The sequence below is a fragment of the Schistocerca cancellata genome, chromosome 8 (genome assembly GCF_023864275.1).
Source record: "Schistocerca cancellata isolate TAMUIC-IGC-003103 chromosome 8, iqSchCanc2.1, whole genome shotgun sequence".
In the NCBI taxonomy this organism is placed as follows: domain Eukaryota; kingdom Metazoa; phylum Arthropoda; class Insecta; order Orthoptera; family Acrididae; genus Schistocerca; species Schistocerca cancellata.
In genome coordinates, this window is record NC_064633.1 from 321,866,495 (window position 1) to 321,890,297 (window position 23,803).

Below are 23,803 nucleotides of genomic sequence, written 5' to 3' on the forward strand. Positions count from 1 at the left end.
GCTTATTTCTTCATAAAGGAAGAGGAGTGCTTTGAGTTCCGTGTGTGCACCGCTTTATTGTTCATGCATGAAGTTTGTGCTTCATTTGGCCATTAGAGGCTACCTGGCCTGTTAATACGACAGTAGCTGCAATCGCAGACTGTCAGCTGTTGGAATTAATGTCTGTGTTGGATGGAGCACAAGGCTCCACCAGCCACTTGTGTATTGTTAATTGTATTGTACCTTGTCTTCCATGTGTATGTACTGTTCCAGCAGTAAATTACAGTGTTCTTCAGTTAGAACATAAGAGGTGTAATTGGAAAGTTTTAAGAGTGCACTTGTAATTGTACAATGGTGGTACTTACATGCTACTGTGATGCATCTCCTTCAAAATAGTCCCCTCCTGACTGAACACACCAACTTCAATGGTGTTTCCACTTTTGGAAACATTCTTGGAAATTTTTTTCCTGAAGTGCGTTAAGGATACTCTCCACATTTGCCTGGATGTCTTCAATCAAGTCAAATCACTTCCCTTTCAGTGAAAATTTCAGTTTAGGAAACAGGTTGAGGTCCGCAGGGGCCAAATTGGGAATATGGCGGTTGTGGAAGCACAGGAATTTTGAATTTGGTAAAAAAATTCACGAATGGAGAAGGCACGATGAGCTGGAGCATTGTCATGGTGTAGCACCCAACTCCTGTCTTTCCACAGTGCAGGCTTTCTCTTCTGCGCCTTTCTATTCAAATGCTCAAGGACACATTTGTAGTATTCCTGGTTAACTGTCTCTCCTCCAGGGGTAAATTTATGATGTACTATACTGGTAGAATCGAAAAAAATCACCAACATTGTCTTCACCTTCGACTGACTTTGTCCTATTTTTTTTGGTCATGGTGAACCTGGAGTCATCCACTGCGAAGACTGCAATTTGTTTTCAGGATCATATCCATATTCCCATGGTTTGTCACCTGTAATTAGGCTATTTAACAAATCTGCATCATTTTTAGTGTGATTAATCAGTTCTTGGCACACTTCAAGTTGGTAATGCCTCTGGTCACTTGACAACACTTTTGAAATGAATTGGGGACACACGACACATGTTCAGATCTTCAGTTAAAATTGACTGAACTGAATAGAAACTTAAATTAAGTTCATCAGCAATCTCCCTAATTGTAAGAGTGCACTAAATTGTGTGATTTCACGACATTTTCATTTGTTTTTGAGGTGGAAAGACAGCCGGACCATGGTTCATCTTCAAATGATTCGCGGCCATTTTTAAATCTGTTGAACCAGACAAAAACATTTGATTGGTTCATTAAATTATCTACAAAAGCTGTTTTTAATAGTCTGTAGGTCTCAGAAGCTGACTTACCAGTTTTAAAACAAAATTTCCCACAAAGTCGTTGCTCTGTTTTTAAGCCCATTTTCACATGGACAGAATCTGGCAACAAGCCCTAACAGACCCACCTTCAACCAGCTGCCACAATGAACTGAAGAAAGAAAACACAGTTTCCTGTCAGAGGGCATTCGAGGACAAGGCAATGACTCACTCCCCACCCCCCTCCATGTAACTGCCAGCCAAACAAGTAAGCAGTAGCGGATTCATTCTTAAAACTTTCCAATCACACCTCGTATGTTGTGTACAAACATCATCTGCTTTTGCATATTATACTTTATTATTATTAATAATAATAGTAATAAGAAGGAAAACAAGATATATTTATTTTTACAAATAAGAACTATAACATGTGTAAGATTATCTCATGTAGTGAAACCATCTCTCAGGAAAGAATACACAAAATCTAAATGAACAGCACACATTTTCTTTAGATATATAATAGTCACCATTACTATAACTAATGGAGGTGAACATATATTGTCCCCATTTGAATAAACACAAGATATCTGGCAGTGAAAGTAATCACAAAAACTGCTAAAACAGTGCAATCATCTAAAAAATTAGTTGTTTAGAAAGTGAAAGTAGTGTTCATTTCATGGAAGAAATTTTGAAAGCATATCTTTTTTACAAAGAATAAAATGTATAAAAATCTATTGTCATCCCCTTTCTTAGGTATTTGAGCTAATGGTGGGTGTCAGGGAAGGTCATTAGATTTGTAAATAAAGATCATTCTATAAATATTTAATAACTCATAAATAAATTCACAAAGAAAGATATTTGCTTGTGATCAATGAATGCTTACAAAATAGAAGAACTATGCATAAGTCATTCTAAGGTATTTCTATTATGTCTTTTGACTTTTTTTAAAATAAAAAAAAAACATAGCATAGTTAGTCACAATAATATGGAAACTTTGAAACTATGATATTAAACATAGTGCTATGGGAAAGCTCATATCTAGTATTATAACAATGGGAGAGATCACATAGTTACACAGGTTCATATTATCTGAAGAATTGGGGAATTTTGTTTGTCAGTCAGTGGTGAATTTTTTATGACTATTGATTCCTCTAACTGCTGCCTTAATGCTGTGTCAAGTTGTTTCCCACGATGATGAACCTCACACCATGGTTGGCCTGATGAAACCTTATCTCCTTCAGTGCACAAAAGGCGAACTCCAACAGCAAAGTCCACTGCCTGGTCTGCTTTCTGATGTCCTGCACCCAGACTCCAAGAGACTCTGCCCACTCCCATTGCACTGATGGCTATAATGTATCCATCACATTTGGTTCTTAAGATTTCCACCTGCAGGAGAAACAACCATCTTTGTTACATGAGAGACAAATGTTCTAATAATTGAGACAACTCTAGCTACTATTACATTCTTCCTAGAAGAATATTTATTTCTAACATTCTTGATCAATTACAGTTAACTACAAAATAAAATATTACAACCAAGACATTTTTGAGACTGCTAAATTGCTTTCCCACTGGACTTTTACAGGCTTGATGATAGATCATACTGGTGGTCAAGTGTTTTCTGAGACAGTAGTCTGTCCACGTATTTTAATTATGCAGGCTATCGGTATATCACATAACCTTTTCAATGTGGGATCAGTGTGTTCAGCTATAATTTTCATAAACTGGGTTATCAGTCCATCAATTTATATTTCCAAGAAGTGAGATTTTGTACATTTATATATATTTTTGCACTTCTGACACATGAAAGTCGGTTTTGGGATAACCTATACATTTTAGTCATAAAGCTTTTATTTCAATTTGTAACACCAAATATGTAATTGAAATTATTTAACTGAAGTTAAATATGCATTTGTAGATTGTTTCTGAAGAAAGATTTTTAATTATATATAACTAACATCTGGCCTTGGATTTGCAAGGGTAGCACTAACGACCTGCAGACAAACAGCTTGTCTGGTGTAGTGGTAGTAAATCATGTGCACGAATCTTCCTCGTGCATCAGTGTATCTATTAGTGAAAATGATATCAAAATCCCTAGAGTAGTTCCTGAAACTGGTCTTTGCATACTGACAGAAAAATGCAGTGGGGGATTTTAATTTATAATATGCTCTTCAGCCATGTTTGGCGAAGGCACTTCTTTGTAAAGTTCCATTAGCAAGGGGGATTTCATAGTGATGAGTTGGATGTGATATTTCTTAGTTAGTAATTTGAAAAAATGTAAAGACGTGAACAAAATACACTTTTTGAAAAAAACCTTATGAGAAAATAATTAATTAATTTTGAAATATTCAAGTGACTTAAGTACCTTGAATTTAATTCAGAACTTGTGTACCTGACAAATATGGATGACAATTAGCTTGGACAAAGAATGTGGGACTGCAATAAGGAAAACAGAAAAATTAAAATTAATTGTAATGCTCATTCTCAATAATTTTGTAAAAAGTGCTAAACATTTGGCAGAATTTGAACTAAACATACAAAGAATTTTAATTTTCTCATTTAGTTAAGAGAAAGTAAGTTACAATCTCCACTCCTTGACAAGTGAGTGACAGCCATGAGAAACATAGCAGCATTATCTAGGGACAGCTCAAATTAATAGTATATTTCTTATGGTACAGCTGAATAGAGACAAAGAGGTAAGGAAGACTGCACCTGACATGTATGGATTCAGGGGAAAATCATCATTGTCTGGAAACAATTGAAAGCTGTACTGGTTATGGCTCACAGACTTCAGGCTACTGCCATGAGTTCTAGCAGCACAGAGAGACACATGCAGCATTTCCTAGGAAATAGCTACTGTAGACAGCATCATAAAGGTGGAGGTTTAGCAGTATTTGTTAGAGAGCAGCTCAAAATAAATAAATTAGACCATCTAGATCTGTATAATAATGAAGGTTTGACTGCAGTTACAGGCGTTGAACTCCATATCAAAGGTTGAGTAAAGGGCACGGTGAAACAGAAAATTATTGGGATTTATCGTTCACCAAAATCAGAGGTAGGGTGTTTCATAGATATTTTTAGTAGATTAGTGGGACACTGTGACCCAAACAAGGTAACAATACTTGGTGACTTGAATATAGAGGCAACACCTTGCACTAACCATAACAGCAGGCTAATAGATGCCCTTAACTCCTATAATCTTATGAATGCAGTAAATTCAGATACAAGAGTAACTCAGTCTACTTCTAGTAGAATAGACTACATAATACTAAGTAAAGAGGTAAAAGATAGTATTAGATGCTGAAATGTGGACTTCCACCACTCAGACCACAAATGTCAATTTGTAGACTATGAACACACAAGCATCCAAGAAGGACTCAGGTCATAGAACATATAAGAATGCTTAAAGAGAAAAACATTAATGCTTTTAAAAGTAAACTAGCATTTGAGGAATGGCAACTAGTTCTTCAGCAAAAAGTGTCTTAATACAAATGGGCCAAATTTTATGATATTATTTTACAATATCTTAATTTTTGCTGCCCAGTGAAAAAAATTAGGAAAATAGTAACTCACAACCAAAATGTAAAAAACACCAAACTGACTCTTCCAGCTTACATGATTAAACTCAGGCAAAATATAAAGGATCTAAGTGTGCTACATAAATCAACTAAGTTGCAAATATTTAAAGATAAGTACAATCAAGCTAAAAAACAATTTCAGGAACAGCTCTCAAATTTAAGAAAACAGATCTTAGATAAGGAAATAGCTCAGTCAATCAATATAGGGAAGACTTCATGGAATATATAATAAATAGATATCACAAAGCCACCACTAAGTTAGGTGCCCAAATTGACAGAATCCAACAATAAGGATACCATATTAATGATCCAGATAAAATCTGAAATATATTTAATGAATCTTCAGCTGTGAATCCAGTTAATAACACAGGTCTGACTTGGATGGTAAAGCCTTACCCTAGGCTGAAAACTACATTTGAATTTAAGGAAGTGAGTGTGGAGGAAATAGGAAAAATAATAGATAACCTAAAGAATAAGACCTCATCTGGCTAGGATGGACTGAGCAGTACTATAATTAAAAAATGCAATAAGGAATTAGTTGGAATAATTACCCATATGATCAATGGTAGTATCAGGCAGCACACATTTCCAAATTTATTGAAGAAAAGTACAGTTAAGCCTGTGCATAAAAATGGATCGAAAGAAGAGCTATCAAACTTCAGGACCATATCATTAATACCAATTTTCAGTAAAATATTTGAAACCATTTTGTTGACACAACTTATTGATTATTTCTCAAAGAACAATTTACTATCAGAAACACAGCATGGTTTCAGAAAGCATCACAGTACCATTACGACAATTACCGAATTTCTCCGCAAGGTGTATGATGCCCTGGACGAGGGAATGCAGACAGCAGCGATATTTCTAGACCTTACTAAAGCATTTGACTCAGTGAACCATGAGCTACTACTAAGCAAACTGGAAACTTACAATGTAAGTTTGCCACATCCATACAACTACTGATCACTTATCTAACCAATCGTAGGCAGTGTACAAAGCTGAGTTATGAAATTAATGGTCAGATCAAACATTTCCAATCCAGCTATGAAACGGTGAAACAAGGTGTACCTCAGGGCTCTGTATTGGGCCCTTTCCTTTTCCTGATCTACATTAATCATTTAGAGGCTCCTTTGTACCCAGTTAGTAAGTTATGCAGATGATACCTAACTTTTTTTCTTTTGCAAACAAACTAATAACTTGACATTGGTTGTAACTGATGGCTTAGGTCAAATAACTACTTACTTCCATGACCAAGGTCTAAAAGTCAATATTAGCAAATCCCAGCTATTACCATTTAAACCTGGTAATTCATACCAACCCTGTATTGATAATATAAGTGGCATCAAAAAAGTAGACACTGACAAATGTAAATTTTTGGCCTTAGGCAAAAATCTTAGATGGGTAGACCATATCAATTTTGTATGCAATAAAATCAGCAGTTCACTGCATTTAATTAGCAAACTATCAAAATTAGTCTCTGAACAAACATTAAAAACTGCTTATTATGGGACAATATTTGCATATATTAATTATGAAATAGAGGTATGGGGATGTGCTGCTGATAGTCACATGAACAGAATCCTAACACTGCAGAAAAGAGCAATCAGGACCATGCATCGACTAGGATACAGAGATTCATGTAGGAAAACCTTTGTACAACATAAATACAGTATCTAACAGTATATTCCTTGTATCTGTACAAATTAAGCAAGTCTTTGTGGACTGTAAAAATAATGAAAATAAGTGTTCTGATGTGCATACCCATAAACAAGACAAAAAGAGTGCTTCTTCAGAAAGAGAACTAAACTAAAGTCAACAGATCATAGTCCTTGGATTAATGGCCAGATATGGTTTAACAAACTGCCAAGTGCTATAAGATGCCACAGAGGTAAAGTATTCAAAAGGGAATTAAAAATCATTCTTAACTCTCAAATGTTTGTACTCACTGAATGGATACTGATATTAAAATGTAGCTATTCTTAAATGTAGGCCTAACTCTTCTATCTACACAATGTACTATTCTGAGGTGATTGTAATATATATTATTTTTGTAACAACATGCTGTAAATGTAAGTACCTATACTATGTAACAACTGTATGTTGCATTATGAAGTTCTGTACCATGTATCGCCAAGTGCATCACCTGTAAGTGGCTTCTTGTACACGTGAATTGCAAATTTCTACTGTTTGTACAAAAATTGTATAAAAATGCTATGAAATTTGCAAAAGTCAGCAGTTGGTGACTATATGCAAAAAAGATAATAAATAAATAAATAAAAATAAATGCTGTGGCACTGCCAGTGCCTCTAGGATTACCTGGAACACCCCCCTCCCTCACCACCATACTGCTGCACCTTCTGACACATAACACGACTAATTCACACTCACTTATGGATGAATAGTGAGCAGTGGCAGGGTCATAAACCTCTGTGCAGAAGGCAAAAGTGGGTACTTTCCACACAAAAGTCCTGTTATACCTAAAAAATAATTCTGATGTCTTACCCACTGCTAAAAGTATATCTGAACCAACATGGTATGCCTCACATGTTGGGATTGGTGCCAGTCACTCTGAAAAGTCCAGGCAAATGCAGAGGGTGTGTTTTCCGGTCACTAGGAGCTCCAACAGTGGGTCAGTTTGTGGAGTGTGGGGTGGTCTTGCTTAATACGTGGAGGAGGCTCTGCTGATGGCAACTATTCAGTGCACTGGATGTAACTGGCTGCAAATCATGCCTCATTTCAGCACAAATAACACCTGCTACCTTGGTTTTGAAACCATCCTAGGTTCCAACAGGTGGCTGTTAGAATTGATAAAGATACTAGATCTACACAAAAGGCAGAAGTTTAGTTAGTGGTTTGAGTATCATTCCTAAAACAGATCAGAGTCCTCTGGTTTGGAGCCAAGTGGAGGGCTGAAACCAGAGACTGACACAGTTCTGTAATGATACTGGATGTGGATTTCCCAACTTTCACTGTAGAAAAAAAGGCATGCTCTATGTATAGAAAGCAGCTTCTAGGGTTAAGATTTCAGTCAATAAACAGATCAAAGTCATCTATCCAGTCACCCAGTGACCTTACTGCACAAAACAGAGAAGGACAGAGTGAAGACTAAAAAAATGTAATGCTGTTTTCCAAAATGGTTTAATTGGTTCACTGGTTTCTGTAATAACCACCCACAGGGGATGTAAGCTGGGCCACTATGACAAGCATAGCACATGCCACCATTCAAACAGCATGCTCACAACTACCTGAGGCAGCCAGTGCAGGCCCTGAACAATGTCACCAGATCTGACATGAATGCACAGCTCCACAGCAGTGACACCTAATAAGGACAGTGTCTTCATAAAGGCATGCATGGGCCTTCGAGCCATCAGTTGTTAAATGTATTCAAGATGCGTAAACTACTTTCATCATATTCTTACTAATTTCATTCAGTGACCAACCAATCAATAAACTGTATCTCTTTTATGCCTATATGTTTCCTTGTGCTCCTAGTTAGAACCCAAGTGACAACACATGAAAGTCAAATTTTTTAAGTGTTTTTGATTCTGTGGTAATTCAACCATTTGGTTCTTTATTCTATTGCGGCTTTTTCCCCAATAATAGCAGGTACATATGAGTGTGCTGGAGTGCTTCTTGGCTAAACTGACTTAGATTCAGCTGCCGTTTGTTCACCTGACACTGTTCTCCTCCTGGTATGAGCAAGTGGCCCCGAAAAGTGAACCTTTATGCATAAATGTTTTTTTTTTTTTTTTAAAAGGTCACAGCAGTGGTATGTTGATCTTCACTCCATGCTGTGGCTATGTATAAGGATGCATCTCAGTTTGGAGAGGGGTGGGCAGGGAAGGGGGCCGAGGGACACCTGGTCCATTGCCATTCAGATGGTTCCAAACAGCCTATTGCCTTTGCCTTGAAAACACTCAGCTTGACCCAGAACATTATTCTCTGGTGGGAAAAGAAGCTCTTGCTATTGCCTCTGCCTTTAAGAAATTGACGTGTTCTTGTACAGAGCAGAATTCCTTTAATAACCAACCAGAAGCATTCCCTCTTTAGCCCGTCAGCATCCTTAACAGACAAAGCCACTCATCATCTTCAGCATTTGGCTCTGTTCTTGTCCTGGTACAATTACAAGATCCATTTTAATCCCATATCATAACATATGAATTTGAGTTCTCTGTCCTGGCTCCTCATGGGCCCTGACCCATCATTCAATCCAGGGTAACTACTTTGTTTTCAACTGGATATGGAAGCAAGACACATGGTTAATGGCTTCCCCATCACAAGTTTCCATATTGCCTCTGCTATGGTGGCAGATCTGGCGATCTGGCAGATAGTGCACATAATACAACATGGGTGGTCTGACCATCTGCTGGGTTGGACATCAGACCCACTTCAGAATTTTTATGTATTGCTCCATCACCTCTCCCTCTTGGACAGTGTTAATCTCCAGTCACAGTAGGTTTGATGCCGTGCATTGTTTTTCCAGCAGCTCTGCAGAGGGAGGTCCTCAGCTTGTTCACAAGGGTCACTGGGGAATCTCTCGCACAAGATTGTTGGTGTGCTACCATGTGTTTTGGCCGGGCATCAACTCGTAGGTGGAACACCTTGTCACAGCCTGCCCCAAGCATTCAGATCATAAAGGGGGTTCCACACACTACTTTTTTTGCCATGGCCAGCCCCTACGCACCCTTGAGGAAGAGACCACACTGATTTTGCTGATCCTTTTCTAGACACTTTCTGAGTAATGGAAACTGGTGTGTTTTTCATTTTCCTTACATCATCCACTGTCTATCTGTGACATCAGATGTAACTGTCAAAGCCCTGCCAAAGATATTTTCCATATAAGGCTTGCCTTGCATCCTAGTTTTGGGCAATGGTCCTCAGAACATGACACAATCTTTTAGAGACTCTTGTATATACAATGCTGTTCACCACATCACAGCACCTCCCTAGCGTCCCCAGTCAGACAGCAAGGCAATACACCTTGTTTGTTCATTTAAGATGCAGATGCACAAGTATGTAGAAGATTTCTCAGCTGAGGAGGCTCTCATATTTTTTTAAGCTCTTACAGAACTGTGCCAACTGGGGCTGACAGTCTCTTTCACAACTGTCAGCCATGTACACTTCTCAGCTTTCTGCTGCTGAGCAGCCATTCCCCAGAGGCACTGGTTTTGTTTACATTCACACCTGGTACGCAAGTTTGGGCCAAGGCATTTGGATGGTGCTCTCACTGGATACTGCCCAACATACAAAGCCAGTGTGGTCACCACATCTTCACGGCTCACACCACATATCAGCTCATGGCATGCTACAAGAACTGAATAATAGAACGGGTACAGGGCCCCTCCTCCGGCCATGTGTCCAATTCATAATTATTCATTGGCCCCAGCTGTTCCAAGTATCAAGCAGGCCTGGTCACGCTTGCTTACCCTAGCTATAGGAGCTCCGTCAGTACCATCAGCAGTCACTGTCTGGTCAGTTGTGTGGATGTAATCTGCTTTGTGTTTCACGACACTGCTAAATTACAGCTATTTCACATACCATAGTATGTCTACATCATATCTGGTACGCTAACATGTCTGAAATAACTGAAATGGTCAGGAATAAATTTAAATGTGTACAGCTGGTGGCGAAAAACGCTTTTCTTTAAAAGAGGATGCTATTACGGTACATTTGGTACCTCTTATACATGACTCTTGGTAGTTCACTCAAAACATCCATTCACTGTAGTTTCAAGTGCCAGTCAATTGACAACAGGCTGGGTAATTTACAGTTGCTTATGAATAACAACTAATTCAACCCATCATTGAGAATAGCATCCACAGTGGGACTGGATTGTGGTAATGCTTTTTTCTGAGTAGTAAACAAACATAATAACTGAAACTGTGGCAAAATATGCTGCTCTACTTGGATCTTCCTGGTAAGGGTTTTGGACTGATGATCAACACTTGACTATTGACTGAATGAGGATTTTATAAGCCATCTCCATCCCTCCTTTTTGGTTGGAGTACACTTCCTGAGGATTCTTTCATTGACTTTCAGTCATGCGTCTACCTTTCCTACGATTGTATGTAGCTGTTCCACTTTAAATCATACCATATGCATACTCTCGAGTATTTGGTGACTGTGACTGTTTCCATTGATTCTTTTATAATTATGTAATTAAATAGTAATTAAACTTTCCACCTATTTATGTGCAATATGTTCAGTTGTTTATGTTGAGAGTTAACTGCCAATATATGAAAGAAATGCCAATCCTCTACAGATCTTCCTGAATTTTTTTACAATTTTTTAGCTTTGAGATTTAATTTATTATGGTCTAAATATATATATTTCTTTCAGGAGTGCTAGTTCTGCAAGGTTCGCAGGAGAGCTTCTGTTAAGTTTGGAATGTAGGAGACAAGGTACTTGCAGAACTAAAGCTGTGAGGACGGGGCGTGAGTTGTGCTTGGGTAGCTCAGTCGGTAGAGCACTTGCCCGTGAAAGGCAAAGGTCCAGAGTTCGAGTCTCAGTCCGGCACACAGTTTTAATCTGCCAGGAAGTTTCACCATAGTAACCTGTTCAGAGATCAAAGTAAATATGCATTATTTCAGCTCAGTAAATCAGACTGTGCTTACAATCATGAATAGAACAATAAGGCTTGTACACACTTTTCAGTTTGTCAATATGGCTTGAAAAGTCGTTTCATAGACCATTATGACATTATGGCAAGAAAGGTTGTCAGCACAGGGTGTTGCCCACTGAACTGGCATATACTAGCATGACATCATTCAAACACAGAACAACTATCATGAGACCCAAAACATTGATAATCAACAACAGTGTTGATTCCCAATGTCAACAACACCAGCTGCTCATTACGAGGAGCACTCAAGTTCTAAGGCCTCCGATTTTTTTCTAATTAACTACTCACCTGAAATCGATGAAACTGGCATTACTTCTCGACGTAATCGCCCTGCAGACGTACACATTTTTCACAACGCTGACGCCATGATTCCATGGCAGCGGCGAAGGCTTCTTTAGGAGTCTGTTTTGACCACTGGAAAATCGCTGAGGCAATAGCAGCATGGCTGGTGAATGTGCGGCCACGGAGAGTGTCTTTCATTGTTGGAAAAAGCCAAAAGTCACTAGGAGCCAGGTAAGGTGAGTAGGGAGCATGAGGAATCACTTCAAAGTTGTTATCATGAAGAAACTGTTGCGTAATGTTAGCTCGATGTGCGGGTGTGTTGTCTTGGTGAAACAGCACATGCGCAGCCCTTCCTGGACGTTTTTGTTGTAGTGCAGGAAGGAATTTGTTCTTCAAAACATTTTCGTAGGATGCACCTGTTACCGTAGTGCCCTTTGGAATGCAATGGGTAAGGATTACACCCTCGTTGTCCCAGAACATGGACACCATCATTTTTTCAGCACTGGCGGTTACCCGAAATTTTTTTGGTGGTGGTGAATCTGTGTGCTTCCATTGAGCTGACTAGCACTTTGTTTCTGGATTGAAAAATGGCATCCACGTCTCATCCATTGTCACAACCAACGAAAAGAAAGTCCCATTCATGCTGTCGTTGCGTGTCAACATTGCTTGGCAACATGCCACACGGGCAGCTATGTGGTCATCCGTCAGCATTCATGGCACCCACCTGGATGACACTTTTCGCATTTTCAGGTCATCATGCAGGATTGTGTGCACAGAACCCACAGAAATGCCAACTCTGGAGGCGATCTGTTCAACAGTCATTCGGCGATCCCCAAAAACAATTCTCTCCACTTTCTCAATCATGTCGTCAGACCGGCTTGTGCGAGCCCGAGGTTGTTTCGGTTTGTTGTCACATGATATTCTGCCTTCGTTAAACTGTCGCACCCACAAACGCACTTTTGACACATCCATAACTCCATCACCACATGTCTCCTTCAACTGTTGATGAATTTCAATTGGTTTCACACCACACAAATTCAGAAAACGAATGATTGCACGCTGCTCAAGTAAGGAAAACGTCGCCATTTTAAGTATTTAAAACAGTTCTCATTCTCGACGCTGGTGGTAAAATTCCATCTGCCGTACGGTGCTGCCATCTCTGGAACGTATTGACAATGAACGCGGCCTCATTTTAAAACAATGTGCATGTTTCTATCTCTTTCCAGTCCGGAGAAAAAAATCGGAGGCCTTAGAACTTGAATGCACATCGTAGTATCTACAAATTATGGTTTGCATATAACCTGAGGATAGCTGGACACAACTGTGTTCAGTGTATTTGGAGACAGTGGGTTTGACTGCGTCATTCCACACTTATTACAACTATCTTTGTCCAAATTCCTCTAGGTGTCCATCACAAAAATTGTGTGCTGCCTTTTATCTAAAATATTTGACCTCCATTGCCAGTGGTGGACTGGAGAGTGAATCTTTGACAATGCAAGCCAGCCATGCTGGCAAAATATCTGAAAAATTATGAAAGAAATGTTGGCTGAAGATACTATGATGAAAGCCAATAAATAGTATCACAAGTGGCCACAAAAGTACCAACAATTTTATAAAACAAATCCCCCAGCACCACAGTGTAAGAAAAAAATGAGCATAGGACTACCTGGAGTCAGCCCTGGATCAAAAGCATTGAGTTCTCTTCAATGATGAGTGCAGGATTTGTCTGACACATATTCATCATAGACGAGAGCAGAGGTTGCCATATACCAAAGCCCAACTCAGGCATGCTGTACTGCATATTCAACAGTCATGTTTTAGGCAACATCATGTAAGGATGTTGGATGCCTCTCATCATTTATAATCTGCTGCATTGTCTTTAAACTGATCATGACCTCCTGAAATAAAATTGGGTAGAAGGCCTGAACTAGAGACTGCAAAGGTTCTTTAACAAAGTGGGCTGAGGCTTTCTAATCTTATGCCATAGCATTTCAGAAAGATTAACGTTAAGACCAAAAGGAATGGCACCTTCAAACAACTACTAACCCTCGAGCAGGTGTGCTGTTTTTCATAACACGAGTGGGTGCACGGCGCACTTTGTACACATGAAAAGAATACGTTTCCTTATGTTATTAAGATAAGTTAAGATTGATCAACATCACAGTTTAATCTTAGTTTATTTAAACAAGAAGAAAATAAACTTACATAATATGTGCTAACCTACTGTTTTATTAAACAATAATAAAATAAATTTTCGTTATAACTCTCTGTTCCCAAGGATAGGTGTTAAAGAGACAGTAATGATGCATTCAAAGCATTAAGCAGTGCAGCTGCATCAGATCTTGGTGATCTGCTTATCTGATCACTAATTACCTCGTAGACAACTACCTCAATGTGGCATTATGTTGCTAGTTTGTAACTGGGGTCATTTTTTTTAACTGATCGTAAATTTTTTCTTGCCTAACTTGCTTCGTATTTTACATTACTGCTGCTCACTTGGAAGTACGACATTACAATTTATCACTGTGTTCAAATCAAATGGCTCTAAGCACTATGGGACTTAACATCTGTGGTAATCAGTGCCCTAGACTTAGAACTACTTAAACCTAACTAACCTAAGGTCATCAGACACATCCATGCCCGAGGCAGGAATTGAACCTGCGACTGTAGCAGCAGCGTGGTTCTGGACTGAAGCGCCTAGAACCACTTGGTCACAGTGGCCAGCTATCACTGTGCTAACTGAAGCAATACTGAAGGAATAGGAATAGATTTGCAGTTGTGAAACAAAAATGGAAATGCACAATATCATTTTATTTTTGGGTGGTGCACTTTATACACAGGCGCACCCGCTCGAGGGTGGGTGGGGGTGGGGGTGTGGGGTATATTCTGACTTACAATGGAAATTTGGTCATTCTACAGAGCCTACTGTTATGTCACTGGGAAGACATCATGGCAAACTGAACTTTGTTGGTGCCTGTAGTCTCCAAGCAATTGTACTGGCATAACATCTCTGACTCCATAAATGAGGGTCACTGCCCTTTAAGGCAGTGGGAGTTAGTGTGCTCTGTACGCTCATAATGCTTACAATGCTATGTGTATGTGTTTACTAATAAACAGTGTGGAAATCGTATCTCCATGCTATGTTACTATGCCACACTGCCAGTACCCCATTTCCCACTTAGTAATAGTTTCGTGTTTGTGTGGTGCTGTGATTTAGTTATCATTGGTACTTTTCTGGTGAGAACAGAATTGCCAATAAAATAAATAAGAGCAAGCATAACAAAGCTGTCACTCGTTGTAACAACATGGCTTATAAAACATGGGATATTAGGTTTCATTATTTCTGAAAATATTGAATCTATGCTAGATTCAGACACATTGGTAACAAATAAATAAGTGATAAACTGAGGAAATAACTAGTAACAATAAAGTCAAAGTGACAGACATGTCACATCTTACAAAATGAAATGTAAGACAGTTGGATTAGATTTAGCTTAGACTAGATGTACATTTTAATCAACAGATCCATAGTGAGGAGATCCTCAAAGAAGTAGAACATGTCAGAAAACAAGAATAGACAATAAATCCTTACAAAGAAGAACAAATGTTCTAATGCAACTTCCACAGATATAATGTGAAATTGCGATCATGGATATGGAATAATTAAAAAATATATTTTTATTTAAAATGTAATGATAAATTTGTCACAAAACACATAAATGCTCAAAACAATGAGATGCATATGGTAATTGTTAGGCAACTGTAGCCATGCAACATCAAATAGAAAAAGCATTTTGCAACACTTAATTACAATGATAACTTTACTGAATTGAATTTTGTACAGAAGTCAGGTTGCATGTAATACTCACACTATTTGATATTATTAATATCATAAACACATTACTTCATTCTACTAAGAAATTCATCAATGTAGTAGAGGAAATTGGTGAACAATAAATCCTTTAGGGTACTTTTATACTGAACATTAATGCTAGTTAAACTTTTAACGGCTGTTGACAAGTTGTAGAAGTTGTGTGTTCCTGAATAAGATAGCCTACGTCTTTTTGGACCAAGTAAGTAACTTTAAAGCTTTGGGAAGGTTATTCTTCTTTCTCGCATTGAATCCATGAACTGAGCTATCGGTTTTAAAAAGAAATATATTTTCAATGACAAATTTAGCTATGGGATAAACATATTTGAAAGCAATAGTTAGTATCATTAATTCCTTAAATAAGCCTCTGCAGGATGTTCTCGAGTTCACACCACAAGGAATTCTCATTACATGTTTTTGGACTCAAAAAACTTTAGCTTGGCTTGATGAGTTACCCCAAACAATAACCCCTTATTACGATATGGAATGAAGTATAGTATGCTAGCTTCTTTTGCTTATACTGTTCATATCTGACAAACTTCGCATTGCAAATTGAGCTCTGTTAAGGCACTTCAGCGGTCCTATGGTATGCTTCTCCCAGTTGAATTTAAAACAGGCTGTAATCAAAAAATTTAACATTTGGACTTCTTCTATCTGCTTGTCATTGTATTTTAGGCATATACTGGTAGGAAACCTCTTACGAGTTCTAAACTGCGTATAGTATGTTTTTTACAAAGTTTAGTGACAAAGAACTGACTAGAAACAAATTATTAATGTCAATGAAAATTGCATTAATCAATCTTTCTAGGATTATACTTGATTGCTGTTTACAGGAATTTTCGTATCACCTGCAAAGAAAACAGATTTGGCATCTGGTAATGTTGAGGTGGAATGTCATTGGTGCAAACAATAAAAAGTAGTTTGATGATGACTGATAGCTCAAAACATGCCTCTTCCTATTGATATCCTTTGTTTCCTGTCAGATATATAGCATTTGAACCATTCTGCATCAAATGATAATTAAATCAAGACCCTATGCTGTCAACAGGTGTTGATATACATCAACGGGGACAGTTGAAAATGTGTGCCTTGACCGGGACTCGAACCTGGGATTGCCTGCTTACATGACAGATGCTCTATCCATCTGAGCCACCGAGGGCACAGAGGATAGTGCGACTGCAGGGACTTATCCCTTGCATGCTCCCCATGAGACCCACATTCCCAACTTAATGTCCATACACTAGATTTGTAGTGCCCCTGCCCATTACACTCATTACTCACGGCAGACAATCTTACCGAGTCCCATAAGAGTTCGGGCAACATGTGTGCATCTGCACAGAAGAAGAAGGTCAATGGCCAGTTAGCCTTAACTATATGAAGATGGTATCTGTTCTTTTGGACATGTCCGAAAGAACAGATACTATCTTCATATATTCTGCATCATTTCCTGTTACACCATAATATTCTAATTTACTTAAAAGGATATTATCATCTCTGGCAAGATGGTAGCTGAATGACAAATGGTGAGTATAATGCTCATCAAAACACAACTTTCAACTGTATTTTTGTTCTTTGCTGTCTGTTGTTGGCTTTCTGAATACCTTTTGCAGTATATTTAGTATGTATTATATCATGAGTTTGCCTCTACCTTGAATTTTCAGTAGCCATTCTATAGGTCTCATTGTTTTTTACATACTGAAGTCAAAGATTGAAGATTGAGGATTTGAACCTTTATGTAAGCATTTAACTAAAGATGATCAGATACTGGGTGGGACAGGATATGTCGTGGATAGGGGCAGGGCCTACAACATTTGTGATGACTACAGTTAGATACCTTTCCTAAGTGGTGAAATCAATGTGAGCATAGAACAGCTGTTCTGGTGGAGATGGAGGCTGGAAATTAGGCTGATGATTGCTGGCTGTGTGCTCACTATGCTGGTGCCATTGGGATCTGTTAGGAGATGGGCCAATGCTGGACATGGTATTCACCTCAACACGTTTGGGGAAGGGAGGTTGGTGGAGATGATTAGTGATAGTATAATGGGTGAATGGTGGAGCACATATGGTCAAAAACCTGTTGTCATGGGTAGGAGAACTAGGTATTTTTGAGGATAAACCATAGCAACAGGCTATTCTCTCTTAATAGTATCTCAACCAGCTAAGAGACTTCTGCACATGCATGTGGGAAATAGAATGCACCACACTAGAATGCACAAGCACCATGGAAATTTGCTCAGAATTATCATTCAACAAAATGTGCAGTCCATTAAGCTGAACTGTTGTCTTTGAGCAGCACGGCAGTATGCATTACAGAGCACTGTTATAGATGAACTGCAGCATATAGTGCTATCATCACACGAATGTGCAAGTTGTTACTGTAGATCTACCTTAAACGGTGGGAGATCATGTCTCTTTAACAGGGGTGGCCTACATTTTAAAGCTAGAGTAGATCTGACAACAATTAGTGTGATAAACATTTTCCATTGGCAGCAATTGAAGTAACAAAGCTAGATGCCTTTAAAAAAGTTACTCATTCTGTGTGTTTACCACTAACCTAGTGGTAATGTGGACACTTGCTTCAATAAATTAACTGAAGTCCTGGAAGGTGCCTTAACCCTCAAATCTAACATAATAATAGATTAGATTAGATTAGATTTACTTTCATTCCAATTGATCCGTAGTGAGGAGGTCCTCCAGGATGTGGAACATGTCAGAAAAACAACAATACACGACAAATATTTACAACTAAAACAAGTAAGCTAATGTACCATTCCACAGGTCCCAAGTGGAATGATCGTCATTTTTTTAATGAACACTAAGAGTCATTTTACAAATACTAACGCCCTGAATTTAAAATAAAAAAGTTTTTTATTTATTTATAAGGTAATAAACATGTAATACAACTACTGTAATACTTATTTACAATGAACACATTACTGCACTGAAATGGTGCAGAAGTTATGTTGTACTTATATACAAATCAGTTGGTTTTACTAAGAAATTCATCAATGGAGTAGAAGGATTTGGCCACCAATAAATCCTTTAGGCTTCTCTTAAACTGAATTTCATTGGTTGTTAAGCTTTTATGGCTGCTGGCAAGTAATTGAAAATGTGTGTTCCTGAATAATGCACACCTTTTTGTACAAGATGTAATGGTCGCCTGGTCGTGGATATTGCTAATTGCTATAATCGCACTATTTCACTCCCATTTACGGAGCTTGTTAGCACTTGATGTTAGGTTGGCGCCATTAAAATGCATTGTGTTGTGGTAATCGCTGCTACTTGCTGGATCGCTGTCGTGTCTCGATGCTGATGCTGGATCTAAATCTGATTGTCTAGGGTTAAAAACATGAGGTCCCGTGTTTTCTATATGCTTTTGATGATAAAGAACGAGCGAAACCAACAAATATGTAAACTTCAAATATTTATTATTCTGGTGGCCATCTTAATTCCACTGTCCACCAAAGACCATGACACAACACAAAGTAGTACTTTCTTTACATGTTCTTTGCATTGTTTATCCACCTCAAACAATAACACACAAACACACTTTACCAAAGTGACATTCCGACTGCCTCTCGACCCTTCTTGCTGCTTGTATTTATAACATTGTCAAAGAACTACTAAAAAGAGATATAGTTTATACGTCACATGTACATCTGTTATCATAATTTGTGCAGAAAAGTTATTAATTTGCATCGAGTGACATAATTTAACATGTTATTAAAATGACAGACAGATTTGTTGACTTGACAGAATAATTCTTTGTTACAAAAAGGCTGTTTTTTAGAAGTTTGTCAATTGACTTCTCTAATTTGCATAAATAAGTAAATAACATGAATTATTAAGAACTACATTGGTTTTCGTCTAAAATAGGATTGATTTCGTGAATACTGAGTGAAAACGCTCCTAGTGAACAAATAGGTTTCACTGGGTGATTTTTATTTAAGGAGATCCAAAATACCTAAGTTGGCCACTATTTTTCGTACTTCATATTAATTATTTAAGATGAACTTAGTGCTTTTACATGATGACATTTGCTGTATCAGTGATCAAGTGATATAAACTTTTGTGAGGGTCAGTTACTCAGTATAATTTAATGGGTTGACTGTTTATGCAGACATGTTATGCAATCATTGTTAACATACACAATAACTTTTCTATAATCATAAATACTCGTTAAACTGGTTGAATTTGGAGGGTATCGCATACTTCGGTAAAGTAAAACCTTTAATATGTTCCGTTACAATACCACCCTCGGGTAATATCATTTACAGAACATTAATGATATTAGCCGACTAGGACAAATGTGTCAAATGGTTAAAATTTGGAAAAGTACTACTTTAATAATTTTTTTGTTTTACTATGCATAATGTGTATGTATACAATGACCGTTACACCGTTTCAAAATGACTTTTTCCTGCAAATATTTTAGTTGTGTTGTTTCAAATGCTCTTTGTGTTATGGCTCTCAGTATGCCAGCATAATAAAAATATTTAGTAATATATGAAAGTAAAAAAAAAAAAACTGTTAATCTTTGCTCCCAGTGAGCCACATGGAAAATGATCAAAAACAGATACAAATGTATCACATGCGATGTTAAGATATATAAAAAATATATGTAAATTATTTCAAAGTCAGCTCTCATTGAGTCACAGAATAATCAAGATAATAGAAGGAACGTAAATATATTACATAGATGGACAGGTCATATGTCCATAGGAAAATATTGCAACTGTCTGTTCTTTTTGAGCCACATAAAAGAAATGAAAACAAAGAACATAATTATAAGTATGGACATGATATATAAACACAAACACTAGAGAAGTCACATGTATGAATATAATATGCATTTGAAAAAAAAGGAAATATTTAAAAAACTTGTCTCCCATTGAGACACATAGTCAAGACAGTACAAGAACATATTAATACAAAATTGGACACTTAAATTGGTCACAACATAACACAAACATCAAACTTAGTGAACATCTGATTAGCTGTAGAAAATTGTACACAAATCTTATGCCTAAGAACACAATAGTAACAAAATGATGGGTCTTGCACAACAATTTTTTCATTGTCTTTTATTTGGTGCAAGTATGTCCCATATTCAACAATACAAAAGGAAAGTAATAAATGTTTTCACCTTCTTGCCCATTGCAAGTAAAGAAGATGTCTCAAAATTTAATATTCAATAGTGACAATAAAAATATAAAAACATTCTCTCAGAGATCTGGAACTTTTCCAGGGTCTGTAGGATGAGTGGTAGTTGCTATTTGACACACTCAGTAAAAATCTTTGCTAATAACATTCTTTATGGAAAATGGGTAAGTAACTGTATTCAAACAGGGAAATGTGCTTAATCATGTTTATATGGTTTCAATTCAGTGATGTTTCTCAATCCAAATAACCTTCTCGATCTGGGAAAGATAAGTCTATATGCATTAGGATGTGGACTTTCTTTTATTTCAAATGGACAAATGTCAATGTTTACTTTAACATATTGACAACCTAGCTCAACATCTTTGTCTATTTCAGTATTTTCAAACAATAGATCATTTTCAATTTCTTTAGTTCCTAAGTCTAATGTCTCTTTCCTACACTTAGACACATCCCTCTCTGTTTGCAAAGCATTGACATTTAAACATAAACCTTTGTTTTCATCTGTTCCTTTTAACACTGTGTTGTCACTTAACAAACTACTGTTTTCACCCCCTTTTTTATAAAGTCCACTACGGATTCTTGTCCACCATGTAGGATACAAGGTTGCACTTACCTTTGCTAATTCTTTCCAAAAGGCATCTTTGTTTATACAGTTTCCATAGTTGTTCCACAAAACTTCTAAAAACTTTTCCCCTTTTTCTTGAAAACACACATTTACATTCCATTCCTTTATATTTTCTTTAATACTATTATTATTACCATTCTCATAGATTAGTGTTTCGTAGTTCCCAATAGGCAATAGCTTGTCCTCAGATACACATTCCCTAGTCTGCATTTCACTTAAATTAACCTCATTATTACCCATGTTTGTCACATCACTTACCTTTCCCACATAATCACTTTTCAATTCTACAAATACTTTTATTTCTTCCTCCACACTCTCATCAATAACATCACTTGATTTAGGATCATTATTTAAATGTCCCTCTATTACTTCTTCCTCCTCCTCCACAACAACCCCATCTTCAGTTTCCCCCCTATGTATCTGAATCTCAGCAATTGAGTCTTTGGCTCCATTAAACGCTTTGTCATCCCCCTTCTTATCAAATAAACCCCCCAAAATAGATTCTATTTGTGGTGTGTCTGACTTGTTATTAACACCAGTATCTTTTTCAGCCCAACTATGGAACTCTGCAATAACTTCAACTTCTGCACTTTCACTAACTACCTGTGCTTGAACACTGTTTTCATTAACTGTATCACTTTTACTCATAGTATCCCAAAACCTTTTATTAAATTCTAATTTATTCATTCTAACAACATCAGTATTTTCATGGTACTTACTCTTTACATTGTATCCTCTCCTTTTCCAGTTCCGGTTATGTGTTGTCCTGTCATAATATTGTCTAGCCCCAAAACTACGGACATCTAGTGGGACTGTCCACCGTTTCCCGGCTGGTTCTCTCGGTCTGTCCGTTTGTAGTTGTCGTTTTGCTCACTAGTTTCAACAAACCCCCTTCTATCTTGTTCTCTTCCCCAATACCTATTTCTATCATTCCTGTTATCTCTCATCCATCCTCCCTCCTGTGTATTGTTTCTGAAATCATTTTCATATCTCCTATCTCCCTTATTTGGAGCATTATTTCCAGAATTTTCAAAGTCTCTCCTCCCATAATAATCGCTATTTACATTCCTGTTCCACCCCCCATACTGGTTGTTGCCAGAGCCAAAACTTTGGTTATTTTCTCTTTCCAAGGCCCTGTCTAATCTATCTACAAATTTCAGGAACTCTTCCATTGAATCGTCTGGTCCATGGACCAATTCTCACTGCAGTCTCTCTGGTAACCTTCTTTTTAAAACATCAATTTGTGTCATAATATCAAAGGAGTTATTCAAGTGAGCAAGTTTTTTCAATTGATCTCTGCAAAATTTTTGCATTCCCCCTACTTTCCCTCTATACACTGGTCCATTTAGAAATTCTGACTTTAATGTGGCTTGTATGGATTGTGACCAAAATTTGCAAATAAATTTAGCTTCAAACTCCTCAAAAGTATTCCAAGAATCATTATTCTCATTTGCCCAGGATAGGGCCTCCCCTTCTAGAAACCGTTTTACTAACTTAATTTTTATGTTGTCTGACATTCCTACAACAAACATATCCTTACATTGGTGAATAAAGTCAATAGGGTTCAGATTTTCACCAGGAAAGCATTTCACTTGGATGTGCCCATACATTGTATTTTGATTGTAAGTCGTTTGTTTGGACATCAATGCGTGCTCCAATTGTGTATATTTAGTGTGTATATTTTCTACTTTTGTATCTACATTAGTGGTATACAGGTTGTATTCTTGTTTAAGGTTTTCTGATGTTTTGTCTATTTTCTGATCTAATCTTTCAACTTCAGTATCTACTCTGTTGTAGATGACAGCAATGCTCTCTGTGTTAGCTTGTATGTTTTCATTTAAACTTTCAACTTTAACTTGAAATTCTTTTCTGAAGTGTATCAACTGTTCTCTAGTGTTCTTACTGAGGGTAGTTTTAATTTCCTCACACTTCTCATTGAGATGAGTACTTAATAGATCAAAATCCAAACTTAACTTATCCAGTCTATCTGTGTTTTCTTTAAGTTTCAAACTTACTTGTTCACTTAATTGTTTAAAATCCAAATGTACTTGTTCACTTGATTGTTTAAGTTGTGAGCTTATTTGAGTTGCAAACCCTGCTAGCCACTCTGTTAAGTTTAATTGTTCACCATCCCCTGGTTCAATTTTTACATTTCCTACGATCTCATCACTCTCAGGTAGAGACATGTTAACTATTAATTATTTTAAATGACAACAACAAAATACCTTGCTTTATGTAGCTATGCTATGATGTCGTGATCGGTGTTCTTGTTGGCTTTCTTCACTTATATTCGGTTTTATCGAAGCTGAAGTCTTGATTGATGAATTCCATTGACATAATCCAGACGTTAATCTTCCGAGCGGTGTG

General features: G+C 37.4%; 1 protein-coding gene across 2 annotated transcripts in view; it reads right to left on the reverse strand.

Annotated features, from left to right (window-relative positions):
• Nucleotides 1-1,672: 1,672 nt before the first annotated feature.
• Nucleotides 1,673-23,803, reverse strand: part of LOC126095021 (thymidine phosphorylase-like) — a 190,002-nt gene continuing 167,871 nt past the window's right edge. For both annotated transcript variants that reach the window (XM_049909681.1, XM_049909680.1), the window contains exon 9: nt 1,673-2,678. In XM_049909681.1, the coding sequence (XP_049765638.1) occupies nt 2,373-2,678 (306 nt within the window). In that variant the 3' untranslated portion in view covers nt 1,673-2,372. The remainder of the gene's footprint in view (nt 2,679-23,803) is intronic.